The sequence below is a fragment of the Sinocyclocheilus rhinocerous genome, unplaced genomic scaffold (genome assembly GCF_001515625.1).
Source record: "Sinocyclocheilus rhinocerous isolate Xijiao unplaced genomic scaffold, SAMN03320098_v1.1 scaffold492, whole genome shotgun sequence".
In the NCBI taxonomy this organism is placed as follows: domain Eukaryota; kingdom Metazoa; phylum Chordata; class Actinopteri; order Cypriniformes; family Cyprinidae; genus Sinocyclocheilus; species Sinocyclocheilus rhinocerous.
In genome coordinates, this window is record NW_015626069.1 from 1754548 (window position 1) to 1773505 (window position 18958).

An 18958-nucleotide genomic window follows, 5' to 3' on the forward strand; every position below is an offset into this window, starting at 1 on the left:
CAGTGTTGCTTTTAAATCTACTGCATTTTTTGGCAAACAGCACTACAAGTGTGCTGTTGTAGAATAAGATATCTCTGGATCTACTCATCAAGCAAAGAAACAGGAAAAAAGAAAGAAGCCAAGAAGCAGAACTTCAACTCCGAACTTCAGAAAAGTTTAGACAAGTGCAAATCCGAGTGAACGCTCTCATCTGACCTGCTTGTAGGATTGCCCACACGATTTCATCCTTTCTTGGATTATAACTTTCCTACCGTCAGCATTTTCCTGGGATGGGCTGGCTGCTGTGTCTGTGTTACCTGGCAGCAGAAGTGGCTGTGGCGATTGGCTCGGAAAGACAACAGCACCAGGTGCAGCATGGCCCCTGCAGCTATACTTTTATCCTTCCAGAGGTGGAGCGGTGCCGGCCTGCGGGGGACTTCCAGGTGACTAACTTCCTCCAGCGGGACTCGCCCTCGGCTCCAGAGTCACCCCACGCTGAACCCACCTGGCAGGAAAAGAAGCTGGAGACCCTAGAGAGTGCCACAGAGAACAATACACAGTGGCTGCAGAAGGTAGTAAATGAGCTTCATCCACCGAAACCTCATTCTGTCTGTGTTTCTCTCTCATCTTTAATTGCACCAGTGGTTCTCAAATTAGGTTGCAGATTCGGCCTGATCGTGTACAGCTGGAAAAATTGCTAAATACAAAAATGCTAAATCAGGGTTTCCAAAATGGGGGCTTGTGAGGGAACTCCAGGGTGTTCGAGAGTTGACGAAAAGATAATTAATTATTAATCAAATATATGACCAAATAAAATGTAGAACAAAATATAGATATAAATATATAAATATATAAAATATATATAAATGTAGAACAAAAGATCATTTTTGGCCAAGTTGCTGCAGCCCTATATAAAAAAATGGAAATTATTAAAATAATAAGCTTACTAAAAAAGCTTAGATATTTTGTTTACTTGCATGCCATGTTCATTAACTGACATCAGAGAACCGTGAATATGCAGATGTGTCATTTAATGATTGAAATACAAATTTTAATTCTTAGGTGGTCCTTCAAGGAAATATTTTAGATCGAAGTTGTTCGGTTTAGTTTGGGAACCCCTGTGCTAAATGATAACTAACAAGATAAGTTAGCAAGATAAATAGGCTTATTAACTTTTAAAAGGAAGTAGAAAACACTGTCGTTTTTGTTGAAATCAAAGGCTGATCATACAATCAAACTTTATGGTATTATGCTACAAAATTAGGTATGACAAGGCAGATCACATGGTCAGCGTCCCAAAACTGCTTGTTTTAGTGACCTAGAAACTGAAGTGCAGAATTTTAAATGTAAAAAAAAGAATTAAAACTAAATAAATCTTGGTAGAAGGTTGACAGGTTGTGTGACGTCCTTGAAAACCATGAACAAAGCTGTGAAAGGAAATACAACCCAGACTAACATGGTTTTTGTCGACCACAATGTATTTGTCTAGTGAATTATAGGCCAAACAGAAACCAAATTGTAAATATTTGTCCTGTTCAGACTACATCATGGATAATTTTGGAGTTCTTGGAAATATTAATACATTTGTTATACAATGTTTGATTGTACAGAGATTTTGTTTACTTTCGTACAATAAATAATTTTGATATTTTGTTGGGTCGCCACTCTAATGTGAATTCTGAATTCTGAAGCCAAAGCACTTGAGGGCAAGTTTATGTGCATTATTTATGCACATGCACTAATAGATGTGTCCCAATCTGCATTACACATTATCCTCATAAGGTTATTGAATTTGGGAAGGAAAGAGAGAGAGAGGTAAATCTTGAACATGTTTAAGCAAGATTTCCTGGATGTGTAGATCTTTTTAAGCTGGCGGACAGTTTGTCAGTATCAGAAACCTTTTTAAGAAAAGGATTTGGCCTCCATTAAGAGTCAGATCCATTTCTATTTGTCATATTTTCAGAGCAAATGTTCTACATAAAACAGCAGCATTGATTGTGCTCTGTAAAAATAAAAAGTATATCTATTTCTACCTGATCTCACCCCTTAAAAATAGCTTTTGCTGGTGTAATCAAATGAAGTCAGGTTGATACTACATTTACATTTATTCATTTAGCAGGTCCTTTTATCCAAAGCTTGAATAAAAAAATATTGCTGTCGTATCAAGTAATATATTTCCTTTGATAAGTCCATTTAACTTGTCACCATTTTTTTTTAGGGTTCCTGATAAACGTTGTTACAGTGTGTTTCTGGCTAACATAGTTCAAGCTTATCTCAGAAGCATTCTGTTTGACTAGGGTTTTGCTGTTTTACCAACATAGATACCAGCAGTTAAATCCTGTAGATTATTGTTTGGAAGTTTGAGATAATGTTGTTTTTGCAGGGAAGGTCTTTTAAAGTCTGATAACATTATGGCACAGTCATTTCCTATAGTAATTCAAATCAGTTGTGTGTTTTGAGTCAGTTTATCTCTGTGCCATTTGCAATACGTTTCAAAGAGAAGGTCATTGCTTGTCACATCGCAACTTGCAGATTCTGTCATTTAGGTCCTCTGAACAGCAAGAACACCCAGTACTGCTAATATATTCCTGTCATTTGCTAAAAAAATCACATGGCCTATATGTTACATGTCCAAGCTTTGGCTTGCTCTGTTTGTCACCCAGACTATGGGCCGTCTGGAAAGTCTGTCTCGTTATTCAGGCCTTCAATTGGTTTGCTCCATAAATATGGAGACGGAGTGGGCTTAGTTTCATACGTGCACAGCATAAATGTTCCTGAAATGCCAAAGGATTACAAAAAGGGTCAAAACACTCATGAGTTGACTCACTTTTCATTTTACAGGCCATACATCTGGCACAAGATACCAGTAGGAGGTATGGGGGGGAAAAAGGTAAAGTAGTTACTATATCTCATAAAAAGCTTTCCAGACAGACTATCTTGACATACCTATATGCACGCTTTCACCAGCGGGCCAAATGTTGTATAAATTATTATTTCACTCCCTCTCTGGTCATTGAGTGCAGTGCGCGGTAGGAGCAGCAGCTCCCTGAGCATTGGAGAGCGTTGACCTCTGGCCCGCTGCTGAGTGAATTGTACTGGGTTTTCAACACCACAGACGATCTGCTTTGCATATGCATTACTAGACTTTCCGGGCCAGAGGCCACACATGAGATGGTGTATTTGTATCACACACCATACTCCCACATGATTATCTGACCCCCAGGGTCTTCAAGAACCCCCCTGAAGAAAACATGAGCTAATCCTGGATGTTCTTCAATGAAATTCCAACGAGAGGACAAGCATGCTGAATTACATGTCGGAGGCTATTTTGGAAGAATTTACTTTTGTTCAGTGCCTGACTTCTGTTGAATCACATTCATCCTGTGGTTGATCAATAGGAGGTGTTTATAAATGCATGGGAAATTTAGACCAAAACCAAGTACCCTCTCCAAATTTAAGGTCTTCATCAGTTTCACTTTGCAGCTTATCTTTCTTTTTGCAATTCATATTACACTTACATGACAGATTTTAGTCAAAGTCCTAAAAGAATGAGGTTACATTTCTGCAAGTGTTAGGGAAGCTATTTTTAAACTTTAGCTTTCAAAAAATAATTTAGAGTAGAAAAATGACAGTCAAGACATGCTTTAGGAAAAGTTACTGGCAGGAGTTGTAACAGTTTCTTGGCTTTCCAACATCCGTTCTTAACACTGCGTTCTAATCCAAAATAATCTCCTAAGGCAGATCTTCTGCTTGCTTATTGAGCCTTTTTTTAATTAAAATGAATGAAAGGGGTCATATGATGCTGCTAAAAAGAACATTATTTTGTGTATTTGGTGTAATGAAATGTGTTTATGCGGTTTTAAGGTTAAAAAAACACATTATTTTCCACATACTGTACATTATTGTTTCTTTTCTATGCCCCGCCTTTCTGAAACGCGTCCGACATGGTGGCGGCGGCAACAACAATACTACAGCGAGGATAAAAGTTACGCCTTCTTTCTTTGCTTGAACATTTGGGCGGCGTTATGCAATCTTCCCACATCGTGATGTAGACATGTGGGTGCGTGTTAGAACGAGCCGTTTTAGGTAGGCGTGGCTGACTCTTAACTTTTATAAAGAATATCTCTTTGGATTTGAGACTTTAGTCTTTGCAACTTTACAGATCTTCTTTATGCACCAAGAGCTTGTAACACTCCAAAGAGAAAGGAAAAATTGAAATCGCATCATATGACCCCTTTAAAGGAATAGTTCACCCCCAAATCTGTTCTGATGAAGAAACAAACTGGATGACCTGAGAGTGAGTAAATTGTCAGCAAATTTTCATTTTGGGGAAATATTCCTTTAAAGAATTGGCTCAAACCCAAAATGAAAGGTTATTATTTTCCAAACCTGAATGCATTTTTGATTTCCATAAAATGATAATTCATAGTAAACATGGCTTTAAAGCTACTAAAAAGTAACAGAAAATTAGTCCATATAACTTGTATACTAAATATGGCACCAATAGTGCAGGTTGAATGTCAGTAACAGCAAACATCATTGATTCACATGTGTTTCATCACCAAATGTCATAATGCCAAAACTACTTTTGTAGTTCGTTTCTGGATCTTGACAGCATGTGATCACTATGAAATGCCATTGTACAGAAAAGATGTGTGTTCAGTCTTGTACAATAAAATAATTCTTCTTCTTGCTCAACTGTCCTTGAGTAGGCCCATCTATTGTTTTCAGTAAAGCTTCACAGAGAGCCTGGAGTGTTCATGTTTGGCCCCTTTTAATAATAAATCTAATTTTCCAGGAAATGGAAAAATACAAATGGACTTGGCCACTTTTTAATTCAGTTCTTTTTTTATGACTTGTTATTTAACTCAATTAAAATTCTTTGAATGTTCATTACTGAAAGTGACGGAACAGAAAGATTAAAGGTGGTTTAATCAATACCACTTTAGTTTTCTGCGAAGCTCACCTACTTAGGGACGGGCAAAAAAATCGTCCTCAGAAAAACGTTGAAATTACATGGTACAGTGAATATATGACAGGATTTCTCTTCCCTTTTGTCATTTTTTGAAAAGGCCACATCAATCTGAGATCTGTTTATTACTCTCAGATGCTTGGTGCCTCGATTTTATAGTTCGCATAAATGGTCATGATCTTTATTTATTTATTTTTGCCTCCCCTCATATCACAGTCAATGAGGAATTAAACTGAGCGAACAAAACATAGTGTATCCAAGGGCGCTCTCATCAGTGTTTCAGCACGGTGGTACAGTAGTCATGGCTGAAAATGCCATGTATTGTGCACATGGTATGAAGCACACAGTGTCATGGCTTCTTGTGTAGGATGTTGTTTGGTTGCGGACAGTGGCACTGAAGATGGATGAGGGCATATTTGTATTGCCTCATTAGGATTGTACAGTGTATACTGAAGTTAATTTGTCCGAAGGGAGTCAAGCACTGTCAGTAAGATTGATTGTACAGTACAGTACTTGTTTTAGCGTTGATTTCCGACCATGTATTTCAAATTGATTGTTTTTGTGTTGTTTTGGCCTGTTGGAAAAGTTCTCATGAACTTTTCAAGTTTAAATAACATTATCACTAAAGGTTAATTCACACTACACCGACAGATGCCAACAACCACCGACAGATCAACTGATACATTTCTTTAGTTGGGTTTTGGTTTTGTTGGATCAGTGTGATACCACTGTTGGTATCTGTTGGCATCATAAATATACATATTTATACACACAGTTGCAATCAACATTATTCAAACCCTCAGGGACTGTAATAACTTACATGGGAATGGGCCAGTAGATTTTTGCAGTAGAGAGGTGACTGAAGTTTGAAAGCACTTAGAGGCAACGTATATTGGAGGTTATAAAGATATATATATATACATATACATATAAAAGCCACCAGTAAACTATTATAGAAAATTGATTTATACACATTTGAGTTATTTTAAGAACGTAATGAAACTAAATTTAAATTGGCTCTAAACATTCATGAACAAAATTATTTAACCCCCAAAAGTTACATTTTGTACATGTAAATTTTGTTACTTTTACTGTGCATTTGTTACTTTTACTGTAGATGTAACTTTTGTATCTTTTATTCTTTATAACCTTGTTATGTTGCCTCTAAGTGCTTTCAAGCTTCTGTCACCTCTCTAATGCAATCTTGGCTCATTCCCATTCCATTCCTATGTAAATTATTACAGTCCCTGGGGGGTTGAATAATTTTGATTGCAACTATATATATATTTATATATATATATATATATATATATATGTTATTACACCATAAACAATATAAAAGGCTTTTGAGTTAGCATGCTTTTATGCTGCCTATGCTGAAAGCTTTTTGGGATATGTGCTCTTGTGAGGCTAACAAGCTTAGTAGATGGAGATGTTGGTGTATGTTTGTTGATGTGTCTTATGTCATGTTTACAGCTGGAGAGCTATATTCAGGAGAACGTGCGATCAGAGATGGAGCGGAATGTCATTCACACTCAGACAGCCACCATGCTGGAGATCGGAACCAATCTTCTAAGCCAATCAGCAGAAAACACACGCAAACTGACAGATGTGGAGACACAGGTGAGGCTGATCAAATGAGACTGACAGCATCCAGACAAACATATAGCACCCCTGTTCTAACTGCAGCTTCAGTTTGTCTTTGCTGTGAAATGCTTTATCTCTGATTGCTTAAACCACATTTAGAAGACAAGCAGCCATGAAAAGTGGGCACTTCTCATGCCATCATTTTTCGAAAAATTCTCTGTTATAATAAGCAAACTGCTCAATAATTTGCATTGGTGGCTCACAATTAAATTAAATTCTTTGAGCTCAATGGCTGAGAATTTTTTATCTTGTGCAGTAAGCGAGTTCACAAAATTAGGCCTCAGTGCATCACATTTGACACTCAAAGCACTGCTGCCCATTTTGGATAGTGTGTGTGTGTGTGTTTTCACTGAATTCATGGCCAACAGAAGCAGGGTTTAGTGGCCTTGCATAGTAGTGTTGGAAAAGAACCAGAGAGACAGTGAAAATAGCCCAACTAAAACAGTTATAGTGTTTATCCTCTCAAAGAGTGATTGTTTCACACTGCTATGTTTTTGCCCTAATTTTTTCACAGTCAGCAGTTCATTGCACATCATAGTACAGCCTGAAAAAATATTGGGCTGCTTTTGTTAGGGCTTACAGTATATTTGCTGTGTTTGAGCTGCTTGAAAAAACATGTAGCTGTTTGAAGGAACAGGCATGATGGGATAATCACTGCTGATCTATGTGTGACTTTTGGAGTGTTTGGATGATTTGATTATGGCTTCACAAACTTAAAGAAACAGTTCACCCAGAAATGAACCATCTGTCATTATTTTCTAACCCTCATGTTGCTCCAAATCCATAACTTTCTTTCTTCTGTGGTGCAAAAAAGGAGAGATTTTGAAGCCTTGTATGCAGATACAATGAATAGGACCTGTCCAATTTTTTTCCCCCGGAATCGAATTGTTTCAGTGAATCAAAAGATTTGGTCACAGTGGTTTACAGCTTAATGAAGGGGAAGATTGTCAGTAAATACATAAACATTTTGATGTTCCTCACACAAAACTATCATATGACTTGGAATATAGTGCATGAGACTCAGTACGTTGTGCATGAGACCCAATACATTGTAATTGAATGGAAAAGTGTGACCAGCACAGGATTATTCCTTTTTGTGTTCTGTGGAAGAAAGAAAGTTGGATTTTGGAACAACATAAAGGTAATAACAGAATTTTCATTTTTGGGTGAGCTATTCTTTTAACCCTGATTAAAACTCATTAACATACTGTATTTGTTTCCAGAAATGAAACTTCAAACATTGTTCTTGGATAAAGTTGGCAAACTTAATGTTGCAGGGGAACATCTGGTACTACCTTCAACATTTAACTACAGCGTTTTCTTGGGGAAAAAAATGAAATCCTGCACATTTGCATTCAAGCAAAGATGAAAACCACAGTAGCTGGACAAGAAAAGCACCATCATTCTCCCATGTCTTTGAATATTTTAAAGGTAATCTCTCTTTCCGCTTGTCTGTCATGTGGGCCTGTTTGCAGGTGCTGAACCAAACCAGTCGTCTGGAGATCCAGCTGCTGGAATACTCTCTGAGCACCAACCGGCTGGAGAAGCAGCTCTTAGAGCAAACCCAGGAGGTCTCCCGCCTCAATGACAAAAACAGGTGAGTCGTCTGGAAATGTGCAGCATCTAAGTCACACCCTCCTGTATGTGAGTGCTGTCTCTAAAGTTGTTACAAATGCAAAAGCGTATTTTTGCAAATGCAAATACATGCGTATTTTTGAAACAGGATTCAAAGGCAAACGGGTTGCAAGATGCCAAAGATCTGTGATATTATACCTCTAAATTTATTCATACATAAATATTTGTGTATACATTTCGATGGAAATGTGTATGTGCTAGAACCACGTAATACGCAATAGTACCTATGAATATTAATTACATCTTTACAGCCTTCTTTTTATATAGTATTTTTTGCCCTTTTTAAAAAATAAAATAAAATTGTACCCCATGTCCATCTTTATTTACCTCTAGTATTAAACATTGATCAATGGACATACAGTATATTGAGCATATCAAATATGGTAAATGGAAACTAAAACTTACTTGCTTAATGTGCAAGAACCAATGAAGTTTGTTATTGTGCATTAAGTAAGCGCATTTGAACTGCTGTTTACCATATTTGATGTGCTCTATGTATGTGCTTTGATCAATGTTTATATGCAACTAAAAGACAATATCTTGGTAGAATGGACTTTCAATAGAGGTACAAATAATTATCAGGTTTCTTTAAAAATATCTCCATTTGTGTTTTGTAGATGAACAAGAGTGAGTAAATGATCAAAGAACACTGTAAACATTTACGTACCCTCATGTCATTCCAAACCGGTGTGCATTTCTTTCTTGTGCATAACACAAAGGAAGAATGTCTGTAAGCAAGAAGATTCAGTTCCCATTGACTTCCATTGTATTTTTTACCCATACAGTGGAAGTCAATGGGAAACAAAATGTTTGGTTACCATCATTCTTCAAAAATTAGTTTTTATGTTCTACAGAAGAAAGACATACAGGAACAACATGAGGGTGAGTAAATGATGACATAATTTTAATTTTTGGCTGAACTATCCCTTTAATATCAGGTGTAAACAGCACCAAAATCATCTCATCAATGATTTAAGAGAGATATTTTTCATTTTTCCTGTTTATTCCAGGTGTTTTCTATTTCATATACTGGAAATAAGTTCTAAAACAAGCATCACCTGTTTCACATCTCTTTTATGACTTTATGATTGCATTCAAATAAACAGTGATGTTGCAGAGCAGCAAACACCTTTGACACAGAAAAACAGAACTCTGTGACAGTAAATTGGCTGTCAAGTGCCAGTAATAAAGGAAATGCGTTTTCATCTTTCCCTGTTGGTCTTTGGGGAAGTATGGCTCAGTAATTATGCATCTTTCTGCTAACCCAAATTAAAATATGCAAGCTTTTTGTGGAAACTTAAACTTTCTGTCTGAAAATGGGACAGTAAGATAATCTATTCAGGATTTAAATATCGTTGACAAGATTCTTTTGAGAGAAGGTGCTTTACAATAACGCTGCAGCTTAACAACAGCAATGTTTAGATGACTAAAAAACAATCATCTTAAAAAAAACAACAATTTAGTATATTTTCAGACAGTATGACAAGTGCAGAGCTCCTTGAAAAGATGCATGCTGGAAGAACAGAAACAGCAAACAAAGAGAGATTTAGGGATTGTTTCTTTCGACTAGCAGAAAGTAGCTTGTTCAATATGTGTGGGTGGATCGTTTCAATAAAAACTGCTGCAAAGTCATTAGTTGGACTCGTAAAGATCAGGCCTGTGGGATTTATTGTCTTTATTTGGAGCTTGGTACGGTGCCAGCTCACACAGCCTGTCAGAGTGTTGATTTTGATTTTGATAGAGAAGCCCAGGCAACAACACCATCTGTGAAAGGCAGCGGTATCCAGGTGTTTACAGGTCTACCAGCCTCTCAGGCTCACAGAGGTGTGTGATGTGGAATCTGAGAGGCTCGTTCAAGGGTGTCGTCTGTGCTGAGAGCGGCAGGAACCAACAAACAGCTATTCACAGAGTGAAGTATTAAAAATTAGGATTTGATATGACACTCAATATATTAAGACAAAACAATTGTGTCTAAGGGCACAATTTATGTGCTTCCCGTAATCCAAATGGTAAAACATAATAATTCCTGGACTTTCTTTATAAATAAATTTGCTGTTAAAAATGTCTTTCATCATTTACTGATAAATGAGAATATGAAAATTAGTATTCAGGGAATTTAGCTATTGAAAATTAGCCATTGCAAATTAATTTAACTCCGCTCAAATGAATGAAATGAACAAAATGATTTGAATAAAAGTAAGTTAATTTTGCTGAATGAGATAAAATCAGTAAAATCAGTAAAATGATTCAATCTTAATATTTTGAACCATAGGGACTTTGACTGAACTCAGTCACTTGTGGCAACGGTTCCAACCATTTCAGTTCTGGTCTTCAAAAGGTTCATAAAGATTTATGCATCTCTAAAGTTACATTTATGTAAACTTACATATACAGGTGCATCTCAATAAATTAGAATGTCGTGGAAAAGTTCATTTATTTCAGTAATTCAACTCAAATTGTGAAACTCGTGTATTAAATAAATTCAATGCACACAGACTGAAGTAGTTTAAGTCTTTGGTTCTTTTAATTGTGATGATTTTGGCTCACATTTAACAAAAACCCACCAATTAACTATCTCAACAAATTAGAATACTTATTAAGACCAATAAAAAAAACATTTTTAGCCTTCTGGAAAGTATGTTCATTTACTGCATATGTACTCCACGACATTCTAATTTATTGAGATGCACCTGTAAGTATCTACATACTAGATATGTTGATATTGTATGTTTCAGTGTCTTCACTCTGAATAACCTGAGGTGCAACTATTTAACGGTGTTATGTTTAGTGTTAATTTGGTGATATAATTGTATACAAGAGGTCAACAAATTTGAAGTTAATATTGAGAAACCTGCATTTTAGACAATATTGTTCTGTTACTTTATTTATTTTTGCTCCGCCAATGAAAATAGTTTCAGTTCTATTTCTATTTCAGCTCATAGTGGCCTTTGATTCCTGAACGAATCAGTGTTGAACTAATTGATTTAGTAAATAACGGTGATTCACTCATAAAGTTGTTTAATTTCGGAATTAATCAGCTGGTGCATCTGAAGTTGCATACTGACTGAGTATGTTAACAAAGTATGTTCTATATAGTAAGAATGTGTGTAGTGTAAATAAAATCTGGACATACTACATCCTGCTACGCACTAACAAGAGACAAGTGGAGTGATACAAACAGTGAAAAATCCACCATGTTCTATAAAGAGTTTTCTAAAAATGTTGAGCTTGTAATATGCAAATAGCAAGACCATATATGAACCAGCCTGTTTTTTCTTAGCTATCTAGAACAGCGTTTTGCTTCCATGGAGGCCAGGCACAGCAGAGAGCTTCAGGCCATCCAGCAGGAGAAACAGCAGCTGTTGGAGCTGCTAGACAGACAGAATCACCTGGTCAGCCTGCTGGAGGGAGAACTGGCCAGCTCCACTCGTAACAGCACACTGCTCCAACGACAGCAGGCCACACTCTCTGACACAGTGCAGCAGCTACTGGCTATGGTCACTTACAGTAACGGTTAGTGCCAGATTCACACTATCAAAGGCTAAGCTGCATACGACCAGCTCAGTGGGAACAAAAGAGTCTCTCTGAACTGGGCAACTGCTTAAATTCCCAGTGGTGGTCTCTCAAGCAATTTTCCAGGAAGATTGCGGTGTCAATCAAAATTGATTAAACCAAACAAAATACCATAAAGGACCTACGTGTGCTTTTATTTCTTTTTCACAAACATAATAATATCCTATGTATTTTCAGATATTTCCACTCCAGTTGAAAAGGAGATGTTGAAGTTCAGAGACTGTGCTGAGATATTCAAATCTGGAGTTACAGAAAGTGGGATTTACAACATTCATCTTCCTAACTCCACCCAGAAAACTAAGGTTTGTAGATTGTAACCATTTTTTTAGTATCACTTTGATGGAATATATATATATATAAAGATTACATATTGCATGCAAAACAAAACCATTTTGTAAAGCATGAATCTTGGCATGTATCTTGATTGCTGAAGAAACTGAGCTCTCCTGACATTTAATTCTTTGTGTTGTTTCTGAGGACTAAATTATAATATGGAAGGACAACATGTTTTAATATACTGCAATTTCAGTACGTCTTATAAAAAAGGCTAAGATGAAAATGTCATGTGGATCAGAAAACCAAATCAAGAAGTCAGAGAAACATTTCCTTCAGGCCAATTCTCGGTGCATCTAACTGTGAATATGCACCCATATTTATGTCAAAATCTTGCCCTACTGAACCACAAGAAAACCTCTAAAGGTTTGTGTTTTGCCTTTGACTTCCAGAGTCAAATCTAATTTCTGGCAGGCTCTTGGGGTGATGAACATTTTAAAAATGTGACTACAATTGTTTTTGTTATTCATTATTTTCCTGTGCACTCATTCGTCTTCCCCTCCATTTCCTGTGGGCATAGGAGCCAGGTGTTTGGCAAAGATTCAGAAGCTTCCTGCCAACACAGGGTTTAATGCAGTGAGTGAGAGTGAGCTGGTATATGTAGTATCACCATCCTTTCATTCTGTGCCACCCCTCAGAGAAGCACACTGGGTGGCTCTTTTCATTTAGAGTTCAAATTGCTATTTTTTCTACCTCACTTTGCTTTCATAATGACAACATATTTATGAGGGATATTGATTAGTGCTGATAGAAGTTTACTGATAACAAATGGTTCCTGGAAAATCTTGACCGGTGATGCTCACTTATTGATACATTCAAATAGGTTTTTGCTGCCAGAAACAAGCTGAAGTTTTAGTAGAAGAAGAAGAAGAAGAAAAAAGACTATCTCACATCTGTTATGCGAATAGAAGGATATGTTGTGCAGAATAAGAATGCAATGAATTCATACTCCCCAAAAGCAACCTTTCTACAGATGTCATTAATGCTTTGTCTTTAAACCCTGATTAGCCGTTTAAAGTTTCACAGTGGACGGTCTAAAGACCAGCATCATGTGTTGCTAAATGAGCTGGTTCCGCCAAGGAATGGAAATGTATGTTATCCCACTTTTTGTTTTTGCCAAGAAGAACTTATTGCTTTTTGCCTTCTCCTTAAGCTTAATTCTTCTCAAAAAACAGCTGGGAAAATTGGAGAAAAATCATACAGAGGATATTGGAATGTTTTCACTTGACACCCACAAGCTAGAAATATTTAATATTTGAGAATAAAATCCTTTATGGGATTGGCTTTAATTAGTTTTGATGGATTCAGATGATGGAATTCAATGAGTTGCCCTTTTATTATTTCATTTTGCTGCTCATAGCTCATACTAATTCACTGTTTTTGCCTCAAAACAGTAAATTATTAAGTTGTTTTGTGTTCAATACCAAATCAATGGTTAGTAAAAGTTTCAGTGGAATTGCAAAAAAGCACTGAGTGTACATTCAAGTGTTTAACCTTCACCAAGACCAGTGTGCTCATGTTCCAAACATGTCTGCATGAGACTTTGTTTGTGCTGTATGGTTAAAATGGGTACAATTCATCATTGGCAAGTTTATTGCACAGTGGTTAACCAAATACAAAAGCTAAATACAAACCCAACAGAGTACTCATATAGCCTGAAGACCTACCATCTCACTGTGGACAGGAACAGAATGTGTGATCCAGTCTCGTCAAGTCACCTTTATTTATATAGCGCTTTATACAATACAGATTGTGTCAATCTACAGTGTTAAACAGGAAAAATGTGTGCTAATAATTCAAGAGGAATATACCATTCATCAGTTGATTTTGTCAGTGTAGACAACCCACAGAGGTACGAAAGATATCCTAAATGACTCCTTATTTAAAACATCATGAGTTGATATGTGCTTTGTGGCGTATCCTGGGAAATTACAGTAGTTTGACCAGTCAAATCTCTTAACTGCAGCTTGTGTAAGAATATTGACCAAATTCTGACCAAAATATTACTGTAATAATGAAATAATGGAAAATTACCACAGCTGTCCTTTGTAAAATACAGCCTGGCAAAGGATCTCTCAGTATTTTTTTTAATCAAATAACCCATTGAAAACCATAGTTTTGCCACTAATATTACACTAATATTAATATTAAGAAAAGGAATGTTTCATTTAGTTCACTACTTCATTTGTTCCATTGTTAAAAGTATACATTTACAAAGTATATATGTATATTTATGGCATGTATGTGTTTCTGTGTGGTTGTTTCTGACCAGGTGTTCTGTGACATGAAAACTAAAGGGGGAGGCTGGACTGTCTTTCAGCATCGCTATGATGGATCAGTCGATTTCAACCGTGGCTGGAATGATTACAAACTGGTAGGAACCACTTGTCCAATGCTAATTAGAGCGTTTTCCACATTTAATCCATTTTACTGTATTCGTAGGTTATAGCGGAATGATGAGGAATGTGGTTGTCTTTCCACAGTTTGGCTTCGAATTCTTTAAATGCAATTCTGTGTCTCTGATCAGGTTAGGTTTTTATCACGCATTAAGCAGGTCTTCATATGTCTTGAAAAAGATGGGGTAGAAAAATCTTCTGGTAAATTTCCACAACAATTTTTTGGAAAAACATATTGCCATGCATCATATATGACAAGGTGAACACTGTAAAGTACCTAGCTGTAGGAATTTGATTTTGTGCCATCATTAAAGATTGCTTAAAAATAATTTTTCTTGATTTTGCTTTAGACAATAAAGTATGATCACTCCTTTAATGAAGACATGCTGTATAAATTACATGTGAGCCTGTCTATCCCTTATTGAGATTTCTTGATTTATGCAAACGTCTGCTACCATTAATCCGAGGCGCCTAACATTTAAAACACATATTTAACCTGCACTGATGGAGAAAGTCTATCTCATGCGTGGTGTCTGACGTGTATAGCCATAGAATACTGATGTGTTTGTGACCCCATTGACCTGAGGAAGAGAATTCTGATTGGCCTTCTCTGCATTCCGATGTCTCCCATGTTGTTACACCTGCATTCCCTCCCTATCTGGGAGGATAAGTATATATTAATTTGGTCACAGGGTCATTTGAGTCTTGAGAAGAGAAAAGATAAGAAAAGACATTTGAATTTAAGTAGGATGTCATCATTCACACACTGCGTGCATTATTTAAAACAAGTCACAGAATATAAAGAGAGCACATTGTTAGTAATGCTCGCTTAAAAATCAGTGTTTTCTACCTGTAAAAGTAACAACTCCCTGGAGAGCTGATTTGTTTGGAAACTATTGAGTTTTAAATGCAAAAACAGTGGTAATTCATCTCACCTGGGCCACTTCAACAGACAAATTGCTATGGCTGCCCTGGGAGTGCGTCAGAACCGCACAAGTTTTGTTTTCTCTTTTCCTTGTTGTTTTCCCAAGAAAAATGTTTTTACAAGTGAATGATAACTACTTGGCCCCAGATGGAGCGTGGGAGTGGGGAGCCCCTCTAGATTGTTGATAACGTGTGCATTGAAGCATTTGAATGCCCAACTGCACTACCGCATCTTATTTTACAGAAATAGTGTTTAAAGATTAGCATATTAATGCAAAGCTACTGGTAATGTACATCTCACACTCTTAGTTTTTATTATAATCATCACATCCCATCTGGCAGTCACATACAGTCTAGTCATAAACGTTAGAATATTTCAACGCACTCAAAGCTTTATAATTGGATCTGAAAATTATGCATTCGCAAATAATCTGAACTACACACAGCTCCTGTACATTGTAAATAATGATAATGAAAATATCATTTCATTTTGTACTTCAACATTTTGTGAAATTTACTAGCAATTTGAGTGAAAATAGTTTCTAAGTAAATCGTATGCCACATTTTTCCAGTGTACTACTCACCACTGGAAATGAATGATTTCAGGTTGTTTGTCAAAGATGATTAAAATGAGATGTATGTCAAGCAGATAAAGCAACTTTTTTTGTCTTTTCTTCACATACGACATAGGGATTTGGAGATCCATCAGGAGAACACTGGTTAGGAAATGATGTCATCCACCTGCTTACAACATCAAAAGACTACACTCTCCAGGTCCACCTCAAAGACGCAGAGGGACAGCAGGCTTATTCTCAATATGACCATTTCTACATTGACGGAGAGGATAAGAATTACAGGTACCAAAATATTAAATAGTTTCAGTCATGTATTGAAGTAGTAGTAGAGGATTTCCCTATTTTCAAGAAAATTGTTTAAGAATATTTTAAACCAATTTATTAGCACATTGAGTTGCTTTGTTTTTGACATAAAACTTCTCATTGCACAATGATTTGAGGGACCAATCATTTTTTACAACCATTTCTATGTATTTCAGATAAATTTGAGATCAGATATGATTGGTCTAATGGCACTGTTTTTTTCTTTAAGTATGAAGGGTTCCCTATAACTTTTTATCTGAATAAGCCAAAATCAGCAACAGGAAAACATTTGATTGCATTTTGTATTGTAATTTAACTGGAATGGATAACAAGCAGTGGAAAGTGAAAGGGAGGTGGCAGAACAGTGTGCGGTCGAGAGCGCTTTCCTCCACTGATCGCAACTGCAACAATCACTCAACAAAACATTAAAAATGATGAATTCCAGAGCCAGACTCATTTTAATACCCTCTCCCAAATTAAAAACTCCTGCACAGCATTTGAAGATGCTTCCTATGTATTAGCATCACAGACGTGAGCTATTTCATAAAGTGATGGGAATAAAATCGACCTTGGCGGACACATCCAACCAGTCTCCACCGTAAATGACGCCTATGTGGATACAAGTGACTTTGGAAAAACAAAATAGCAGAAGATAAAATCTACAGTATTTCAGGTTTTTAATCACAGCCGTGTTTTATTCTGTATGAAATGTAGTGGGTGGGAGTAGTGCCGTTTATTTTTATATATTGTGTGTCATTTAAGTAGAATATGTTCAGTGTCTAATTGTCCAGAGTTATTTTAAACATTGTCATATTGTGGTGTTCACAATCTGATTAAGACTTGAGTTGCATTTAGATTTGCAGTGTGAATTACATTTTCAGTACGTTATTGACACATTTAATTTATTTTTTGGCTTGTCTTTGTCATTTTTCTGGGATAAGAAGCACTTGTGCCCATAAGTCAAAATGATGAGCTATATTTAGGGTAAACCACCATTTGTCACAGCATCAATATTGCTTCTGGTCTGCTGATCCCAGGAGCAGATCTGCCTACAAAAGAGAAACAGGGCAAACAATTTCAAGCATGAGGCTTTGCCAGAAAACTGCAGAGTTAAACACCTCTCTTAAGGGATGCAATTAAACATGCAGCATTGCTTGTGGGCATACTTATACAGTGAATGAACCAGAACCAGAAATATTAAATTTAACTCAAAATAAATGATTTGGAATACAGTCCTAGAATGGGAGAGTGTTGCAGCAATGGTATCAGATGGAAACGCCAATGTGTGTCTGTGTGTGTGTAAACAGGTAGAGAAGATGCTGAACAAACACTTGCCAAATCCCACCATGTTTGTTTTCTAGTTTACCTCATATGGTAAGTGTGCATTTTATTAGCGTGTTGAGAATCCTGGCATGGTCCCGAGGGTGTTGGGCCTGTTTGGGATTAACCAGCCAAGCAACCTATGGTGCAAAAATGTTTTCATGCCAACACAATCTCCTGCAGTCCCTAGCTGTGTGGTCCTTTCTCTGGCACAGTGTGTCTGCAGTCCTTCCTAGTGAGACATCATCAACAATGGATTGTGGATAATGGAGGCCGAATGTCTTTGGAATGCACATTAATGAGTCTTAGAGCTTTCTGAAATAAGAAAAAGAAAAAGATAAATCACTTAGTATCTTATACAGGCTCGCAGCCGGTCCAATTACTGGGTTAACAGTGGATGTATTAGATGTAGACACTTTCATAAGATTATGTAAAACGAAAATAAAAAACAGTGTATGTTAAAGTGATCCTTTGTGTATAGTATTTAAGTTAATTGATCTAAAACAGGATTTGTGTCTGAGCTGATTAAGCAAGCTAATGCTGGAACTCGACATATAAGAAGTGGCAAAAAAGAGAAGGTGGTAGTAGCAAAGTTTCCTGGCACACCTTTAGCCATAGACTACCATAGACATTTTAGGGATAGATTTAGGACCAGGACTGCATGATAGGAATTTTTATACAAATATTTATTGTACAAGTATTGATTTTCAGGGGGTTACATAACCAGGGGTCCATGCGGGTGCTAGGGGGTCTAGGAGAACTTTTGTGGAAAGAAAAATGCAAAAAACAGTAATATTTGGAAATATTACAATTTAAAATAACAGTTTTCCATTATATTTTAAACTGTAATTTATTCCTGTGATAGCAAAGCTGATTTTTCAGCAGCCTTTATTCCAGTCTTCAGTGTCACATGATCCATCAGAAATCATTCTAATATGCTGATTTGCTGCTCAAGAAAATTTCTTATGTTGAAAACAGTTGTGCTGTTTAATATTTTTGAGGAAATGGTCATAATTTTTTCAGGATTCTTTGATGAATAGAAAGTTCAAAAGATTAAAATTATAATTGCCTTTACTTTCAACATTTAATCAATTTAAAACCACCATTGGCCCCACTTTATATTAAGTGGCCTTAACTACTATGTACTTACATCAAAAATTAAGTACAATGTACTTATTGTGTTCATATTGTATTGCAAAACACTTTTGCTGCTATTAAGGTGGGATATGGGTAAGGTTAGGGACAGGTTTGTTGGTATGGGTAGGTTTAAGGGTGGGTTAAGGTGTAAGGGATGGATCAAC

The 18958-nt window shown here is 36.6% G+C and overlaps 1 protein-coding gene across 1 annotated transcript in view; it reads left to right on the forward strand.

The window, feature by feature from the left end:
• The first annotated feature begins 204 nt into the window (after window positions 1–204).
• The window catches only part of LOC107710743 (angiopoietin-2-like), a 21501-nt gene continuing 2747 nt past the window's right edge, over window positions 205–18958 (forward strand). Inside the window, exons 1-7 of the mRNA XM_016515585.1 lie at window positions 205–551; window positions 6428–6574; window positions 8074–8195; window positions 11514–11746; window positions 11984–12108; window positions 14412–14513; window positions 16150–16316. Coding sequence (XP_016371071.1) covers window positions 270–551; window positions 6428–6574; window positions 8074–8195; window positions 11514–11746; window positions 11984–12108; window positions 14412–14513; window positions 16150–16316 — 1178 coding nt within the window. The 5' untranslated portion in view covers window positions 205–269. The remainder of the gene's footprint in view (window positions 552–6427; window positions 6575–8073; window positions 8196–11513; window positions 11747–11983; window positions 12109–14411; window positions 14514–16149; window positions 16317–18958) is intronic.